This window comes from Lepeophtheirus salmonis, chromosome Z, assembly GCF_016086655.4.
Source record: "Lepeophtheirus salmonis chromosome Z, UVic_Lsal_1.4, whole genome shotgun sequence".
Lineage (NCBI taxonomy): Eukaryota > Metazoa > Arthropoda > Copepoda > Siphonostomatoida > Caligidae > Lepeophtheirus > Lepeophtheirus salmonis.
Window position 1 is genome coordinate 15,464,596 of NC_092584.1, and position 8,685 is coordinate 15,473,280.

Genomic DNA, 8,685 nt, shown 5'->3' on the forward strand with positions numbered 1-8,685 from the left:
ATCCCCAATAGAAAGTGTGAGATTGCTAGTGCCATTTGAAAACTGAGCTACAAGAAAAACACGAACGATTTGTCCACAAAACAGTCATTTTGTATCACGACAATGCACCATAATCATCATAAACCACAGTCGACCCATAATTACTCTCGATAATGTTGGGTAATAACCCTAGTCTTTGATAAATTAGGTAAATCAGGGGCATACGTAGGATCATATTTTGAGAGGAGCTTGGTTTTTGGAATGATTTATAAAAAATCCACAGATATTTACAAAAAAAATTTTTGCGAAAAATTTCAAAATTAAATTTTAAATATGAATTTTTGGAAAATTTTCAAAAATCCACAGATATTTACAAAAAGTAAATTAAAATTAACAAATCCAAAACTCCACACAAAAAAAAATATAACTTTTGGAAAAAATTTCAAATATCCACAGATATTTACTAAAAATAAATTTTTTGGAAAAAAAATTCAAAAACCCACAGCTTTACACAAAAAATATAATATTTGGAAAAAATTTCAAACATTACATTTTTTGAAAAATAATTTCAAATATTAAATTTGTAGAAAAAAAAATATCAAAAATCTACACGTATTAACAAAAAATTCAATTTTTGAAATTTTTTATAAATCCACTGCTATTGACGAAAAATTTCAAAAACTAATTTTCAAATATTTATATATATTTTTCTAAATTTCAAATATAAATTTTCCATTAAAAACTAAACATTTCTTAATTTGGGGAGGGCTACAATCCCTCCAGCCCACCCCCTGCGACACCCCTGTAAATGCCAAATCTTTGAGGAAAGATAATAACCCAAAACGGACAGTCTTTTTATATCAGACGCTTTGACCGTTGTAAGAATGTAGTTTTTAAAATACAAAAATGACACGATTATAATCGAAATTATTAATCAATACCTACATTATATTTAAAAACACAAAAAGAATATGACATTCAATGTTAGAGGCGTATAAAATATTTCTTGGAAAGTGAGAGCGACCTTTTTGAGGGACATATTTTATTTTCCATTTGTAATATCATTATTTTCTGGCCCCCCCTATCGGTCTAGTGGGCCCGGTTCAGGAACAGCTAGAACCAGAACCGACTAAGTCGAACCGAGACCACAATATAATGCTTATGGGCCTCGATTCTTATGCTTTCGTTCCTATATAGAATATTAAAAGAAAATACAATTTATATATATATATATTATAAAAAATAAATCACATTTAAAGTCAATTTATAAGTCAATTTTCCGAGTATTTTTTTTTTTTTTTTTTTTTTTGTACATCGCCATGTTGAAAGGGTTGTATCTGAATGCTCAATAGCTAAGGGCTTCTATAGGACCTGGAAAATGTTTTTACGCTCCCGATGACCTAAATAATAGAGGGAAGGGGTGGGTGTATTATGGATCCAGGTTCGCTGCTAAGCCTGTAGGGGCCCTATAATATTTCTTTGCCCAGGGTTTCCCAAACTTTACTATGCCAAGTCCCCCTAGACTAATAGATTTTTAGCTGAGCCCCCTATATACGAAACATGTTTGGATTGAAGGCAATCATCAATTCTCCATCTTTCTGCAAGCCTCCCCTTAGTTTTTGGGGTCCTTGCTGGAACTTTGGGCTCTACACACTCTGCGTATAAGGTAGCTGCGGCCCTGTTTGTATCAATATCATTTCCTAGGCTCGAATTTTCGAGCGACGCCCCTTGTTTTAAGTGCCTGTTACAAAACTGAGCCTTTATAAAAAGCATCTAGACCAAAGAACGGAATCGAGACCGATAATGCTAAACCGAGACAAAAACCCATGAAATGAAAGAACCGCGGAACCTAAATCGGACACAACCTTCATAATATGTATTTTTTTAAACTATTAGTAATAAATTTGTACGTAATAAATGCGTAACTTTAAATAAAATAATAGTATCCATGTATAGTTTTTGTAGTAATTAAATAAACAGCAATGAGGCGTCTAACTTGTAAAATCTGCTTATACAGGTTACAACTTTTACAGACATGGCAACTTGTAAACAACATATATATTATACGTAAATGAATTTATGGCATTATTCCTAAATAACAATGTGATACAGTCATATTCAATCCGTGTGTGTGCTATGATGTAATTTCTGGTTTGTTTTCAAAAATATGATCATGATTTGACTCATATTTTTTGTGTTTGTAAAAGCAAATTATAAATTCAAGAGGCAATGGAGATTTCTGCCCATTGTATTATGTAGATATGTGTCTTTAAAAAGACTATCTTTATATGCTCCATTGTTTCTGGCCTTTACATTAGAGTGGTACTTAAATTTGTAGAGTGTTGAACGCATTTTATTATTTTCAATCTTTCAAGAGTAAAATTTAAATGAGATGTTTTATGAGGATATTTATTTAACAAACTCATTTGAAAAAACTACTTTTATTCAATATGTGAGCCCTCAGCTCACATAATTCCCTCAATAGAAGGCCTAAGTCCCTCGAAGACCTTGACTATGTTGTCAGAATCGAGCTTTGTCCACTCCTTCTTGATGGATGGAAGCCTCTGAGCACACAACCTCTTCTCCAGAAGCGTCTGGATAGAGAGATACAACGGATTTGCGTCTGGGGAGAAGGGTGGCCACATGTTGAGACCCCAAAAGTACGGAGAGTTGCCTTTCAGGAAGGCCTGAATCTTTGCGAGGCAATGACATGGGTCTTGAGTGAAAACAAAGTTGTTCCTAAACAAAAGGAAGTTCTTTCTTATCAAGAAGTTCAATGTTCTAAGCATCTGCATTGAGTTGCTCTGTTCCTCCGTATAAAAATGGGAGGGCAGTGCTGGCCACCGGATTTTTTGTTATGAAGATTTGTCTCACTGAAGATGAGGCATTGTCTGGGTGTTTGGTTGTGATGTAGCGGCTGTTCTGCTCACTCAAAATCAATGAGCAAACCACTTTTAAACACAAAACAATATAATTGAATTATCAATGTTCACTTTTTCGTTTCAAAAAATATTATCTTATTATTTTCATTCTAGAGGAAATTTAGATAAACACTTTTGAAATATTGTTTATTTTTCTAAAATAAATATTCATTTTTAAAAGTTTCTATATTGACTTATTATATATATGTTATTTTTTTCTCTTGAATTGTAAAATTTAAAAACTTTAACGGCAATGAGCAACTTCTACACATTGATAAATAGGTTACAAATTTTATATGGGGTTAGTCAACACAAAAGCAAGCTAGAAGGATTTTTCTAAAAATTAAGTGTGGATTACATTTGTATAATTAAACGATGAATTATTGTCTATTCATCAAATTATTATTCTTATAAAGCCTTTGGGTGTGTTGCAAATTGCACTTAAAGTAATCAAAAATAATCTTTACAGTTAAAAGATAGATTGTATTTGAAAGGGAACACATCGGAGACAACTAAAGTTTTTAAATAAAATAAAGGTTTTAGACTATAGCTAAAATTATGGGGTGTCTTAACTCATCCCACAAATTTAAATATGAAGCTTATAATTGAATAAAAAATCTCTATGAAATATTGAATATACATTTAATTTTGAAGGAAACATTTTCGCCGCTGGTAATTTTTCTCGAGGAGATTTTGCCGCATAACTTATTCGCCGTCTTGGTCTACACATATGAACTTTGAATACTTATAAAACCACAATTAGTAAATTGTAATTTTATATGAACGTCACGTGGTATTTTATGCAACTCTTCCATTTGTTGATCATATTTGAAATCCCCCCAAAAATGGTGGATCCCCTAAATGTATACTATTCAAAATCAAAGTAGAGTAGGGCTGAGTATTCATCAACCAATGGTTGATAATTTATATTATTTTCCTCTGTTCTTCTTCTCCTATCTATATCATTTGAAGGGACCGTTCAATGTCCGAGAGATGGTACTACTGGCGCTTATCGAGGTGATGTTTACTTAGTAGCATCTCTCGGAAGAACACACACCAACTTTTAGCCAAATCGGACTATTTCTTTCTGTTCGGTATTCTTTTGAATCGAGGAATCTGTCGGAAAAGTTATGGAGACTGTCTTTTGGATTTGCAAGGAGTACTCCTCATCGAATATCTGGGAAAGGGTAAAACTATTAAAAGGTCATATTCGTCATCGTTATTCGATGATTCGAATACTGATCTACATGAAAAACGATTGGCCAACAAAAAAGTCCTTTTCCATCACGAGAATACAGTATCTCATACCTCAGGAATTGTGGTCGCCCAATTAATGGAAATTGGGTTCCACAACATTAGCAATCTCAAGCACCTTCATTCTTTTGTCATCTATCACCATATCATGGATTTTATCAATGATTTCTGAAGTAGTAAGCTCAAGAGGACTTCCAGAACGATCATTCTCACTTGTGCCCATATGACAAGTCAAAAAAAATTGAAACCACTTATAAACTGTTCCACTCGAAGGTACAGAGTCCGTATAATTTTTATCAAGCTTCTTCTTAGTGTTCTGAGGCTTTTCGTCTTTCATAAAATAATTCTTTTTCGTTTATTTTTTGAAAATTACTCCCCTTCCTCGATTCCAACGAATCCAAAACAGAGAGACCGATCTTGCTAAAAGTTTCAATGTGTTCTTCCAAGAGATTCTACTTACTAAACATAATCTCTATACGCGCCAGTCTCGGGCTTTGCATGGAATATGTCATGTGGTAAAATCTACTTGTTTCAAAATGACCCGCGGCGAAAATGTTTGTGTCAAAATGAGAGGCGAATGAAATTATGAATGGTCATATTATATGCATATATAAAGTAATTAAATAAATTGGGGTTTTCTCCATTCCAATTGATTTTTGATTAAAATGGTTCTATGTTGACACACTAAATATGTATATCTTCAATTTTTTATCAGAGAGAACACTTTTGGACCAATCTCATGACCATTCTAATATATACATACTTAGGGGGTATTTATTCATAAATATCTCAAATATAGGACGTGGATATAGCTTTGTAGGTTTTGGTAGATCTGATGTTACCTTTTTTTTTAATATTTCAAATAATAAAATTATAGCTTTACTTCTTTTTTGTATGGATTGGATCTTTTTTAACATGCAAAGACCCTTCAGTCCTACGGTCCTAGTTATCTTTTCATTTATTTTCTTCACTCCGAGCTAGGATTGAATAATATAAAAAGGAATAAAATAATCAAGGATAGCTATCTACAACGTAAAATAATAAGTTCTAGCCGCACACTTCCTACTTGAAACTTAAGGTATATTGTCTCTTTGAAAGGGGTTATGTTGAACAGCTGAAGAGACTCGGTAACTATGCCATTTCAGCTATTGTGTTTACCATAAAAAACCGATAAGGACCGGTTCTACAACTTCTTTATCTCAAGTGAATCTACAATCCCCCCACGTGGAAAATAAAAAAAATTACTAAATCAAATACATATAATTCTGAGGCTACAAGTGACTGATTTTAGAAATTCTAATACTACATAGTATCTATGAAATATCAGCTGTCGTCAAACGTGCATTATTTTTAAATGAGCTAGTAATGGCATCAGCAAGGGACACAAAACTCCAGGTTACAGCTTTAACTCGTGCGGGTAACACTGCAACAGAGATCTCAAAGCTAATAGAGTGGACGCCTAGAGTGGGCACTCGGTAGAGTGCAAGCCCTAAGCTTAAAACCAAATTGTTCAAAAGTGATGTTCGATTATTCATTTTTTCATTCTTTCTGTTAACTTGACCTCTCTAAAATTTAAAAAACTCTTACTGCGACCAAATTTGATCAAAATCCATCCGTAACTTTTGTCATAATCCTGGGGACTAACGAACAAAGAGGGCAACTTCTTTGGGGCGGTAAAAGATGGTAGTGGCAGAAATCCCATTATTAATGCAAATAACTTGCACAACATCATTGAGATGAATCAAACCAAGTCTCTGTGCAGGCATTCTAAATTTTTTTGAATATATCTCACTGCAGTCAACAATAAAACTGTAACAAAGAACGCCCTTGATAGCGGCAATGTAATCTTCAAATGGGTGTGGATTTCCTGTAGGCACACCTATAATCATTATTGGTTAGATATACCAATTACTGGGAGAAATCAAAGTGACCGCCACCGTATATGTAAGATATTAGTCACTTGAATATTCCTTCTTGCCGCGTAGTGGAATGAAGGCATGTAGGTAACATCATGGAAGTAGAGGTGTCCACAGGGGGAAGGTTGTATCTCCACTCCCCCTCCTCAATTTTTTTTTTTTTTTTTTTTTGATTCTTTTACAAAATTTAATATTCCAAACTTAATTAAACTTTTCAAAAAATTTAATTGTCAATGAATAGCTATGTATATTTTAAATTTTTCTCTGAAAAATTTATAATTCGAAATCATTTTTCAAAATATTTTATATTTTAAATTTTATTTTGGATTTAATTAATTACACAAAATGAGTTCCTATTTGGAAATGATTAAATGCAAGATGGTTCGGAAATATTCCTGTTATTTGGGAATTGATCATAGGCTTGGAACCCTGAGAAACCCGAGATCCCTGGAGATCATTCGAATTAGTTTTAATTGTCGGAACGTAGTTAGGAATTTTAAAACTGGGTGAACCGTTCAACTAACACTCTAACGGCTCTTTTGGTATGAAGAAATCTTTCTACATTTAATTCCTTCTCTATATCATCACATTACGGAGTATAATATTAATTTAAAATGAAACTTACCAATATCTGAAGATTGAGTGATAGCATCCACTATTTCATTCAGGTTATCACTATTTTTCAAAGATAAATCCAAGAGAGTAGTTCCGTTTCGTATTAATTTACGGAGATGTAGAAGCCCTCTCAAGGATATTGTAGAGATATGAGGCTTACTCCATCGCTCGCCTTCCTCTTCCACCACTTCCTGATACTTGATCCATCTGGAAAACTCCTTCCATTCGAATTCACCATCTTCATAATGAATCAACTCCAGTAACTCCGTAAAAATGGGGATTTCGAACAATTCTTCTTCTGTCTTTGGTTTAAACATTATTAGGCATTTCCTTTCAGGAGGTGAACGAATGAGAGAATATTTTTTTAAGAATTAAAAGATATTTGACACTATCGCATATATATCCTCAAACATGGATCCTTTAAGACAGAGGTCTCGTTTTCATTTAAGGGCATTTTTTATACATAAAAACTACATTCAAAATTGGTTGTGTTTTTTATTTTTGTTTTTTCCCTCTCTCTTTTCTCGAGCCAACTACTCTCTACCTGCCCGAATATAAGTAGACGTCAAGTATATATTATTTATATGCTTAGAGAAATGAAGCATCTTTTCATAAGATTTATTTTTGTCTGAATCCTTGATACCTTGTAAGGCAGAGGGATACCTAATCCTTTATGTATCGTTGACCCATTTAAAGCCAATGTTAATTTTTACTTAAAGTTTTGAAGGCCAGTGAAGAAGAAGCCATCTTGAGGGGTCAAATTTGATGTTTTTATTAACACATGGGCTTAAAAGTCTCTGGATTAACAAAGAAAACACGTTTTTTTTCCCTTCCTTCCCATTTGGATTTTTTAAATTATTATTATCATGATTTATTTTCTTTTCGTTTATTTATTCAATGTATGGCGTAGAGTCCCCATACAACTTTTTAAGCCATTACTTAGCTTGAACGGTATTTTTTAACATCAAGAAGCAGTGTAAAATATTTAAAAGAAGAAATTGTTTTTGGTCCATTGTTTTGGGAAAACAAAAGTAGAGTGGCACATTGGAAAAATAACTCCCATCCGTCTTTTGAAGGAGCGTACTGACTAAAAATGAGGGAAGAATATATATTTTTAATAGGGGCATCTATGTATGAAGCTCAAACCTTTCAGCCCATGTATTACATTAAATGAACAAATTCCCAATAAATCCTTATAAAATTTCATTAAAAATTATACTTGCATTAATTACTACTTGATTCTAATGATGAACAGTGATATGGACTGAAAGTCTCCATAAATTTTATTTTTTGATCGATTCGCGACAAATAAGTATGGTAATTAGTGGAGAATATCTAATTATTTCGATGGTTATACTTAATTTTTGGAGTAAGGTTGTATAACGATGTCATAAGATATTTTCAATACCTTTTAAGGTCTGATTTATAATTAAACTAAGGCACAAAGCAGTGGTTCTCAAATGGGGCTACGCGTACCCCTTGAGGAACTTGGCGGCAATCCAAGGGGTACTTGATATTTTGAACGAATACTTTACAAGTGGTACATAACTCAGAAGCGTACGCAAGGGGTGGGCTTCTGGGATGTGGCCTCCCCTCAAATTTAGAAATGATTGTATTTTACTAGAAAATTTTATACTTGAATTTTTTTCCCAGAAAAATGTAAAATATTTAAAATTTAATTTAATCTTCAATGAATAGCTTTGGATATTTTAAATTTTTCTACAAAAAATTTAATATTTTAAATTTTTCAACGAAAAATTATAATTTTTTCAATTTTTTTTTTTTTTTGAAACAAGCTATGACTTTTCCAATTTTTTCAAAAACCGAAGGATTTTTCAATTTTTTTTCACGAAGTTTTTTTTTTTTTGTATTTCTTTTCCAGGAAACCCCCACCAAAATATAATCCTACGGACTCCCAGTCACTGAATTTAAAAAAAAAATCGTGCCGGAAAGGGTGTTTTTGGATTAACTAAATATTTTTCAAGTGGTTCATCCCTAAA

At 32.7% G+C, this 8,685-nt stretch overlaps 1 protein-coding gene across 1 annotated transcript in view; it reads right to left on the bottom strand.

Moving 5' to 3' along the window:
* LOC121130079 (electroneutral sodium bicarbonate exchanger 1) overlaps nt 1-7,220 on the bottom strand; it is a 37,122-nt gene extending 29,902 nt beyond the window's left edge. The window contains exon 1 of the mRNA XM_040725781.2: nt 6,696-7,220. Coding sequence (XP_040581715.1) covers nt 6,696-7,002 — 307 coding nt within the window. The 5' untranslated portion in view covers nt 7,003-7,220. The remainder of the gene's footprint in view (nt 1-6,695) is intronic.
* Between the last annotated feature and the right edge of the window lie 1,465 nt (nt 7,221-8,685).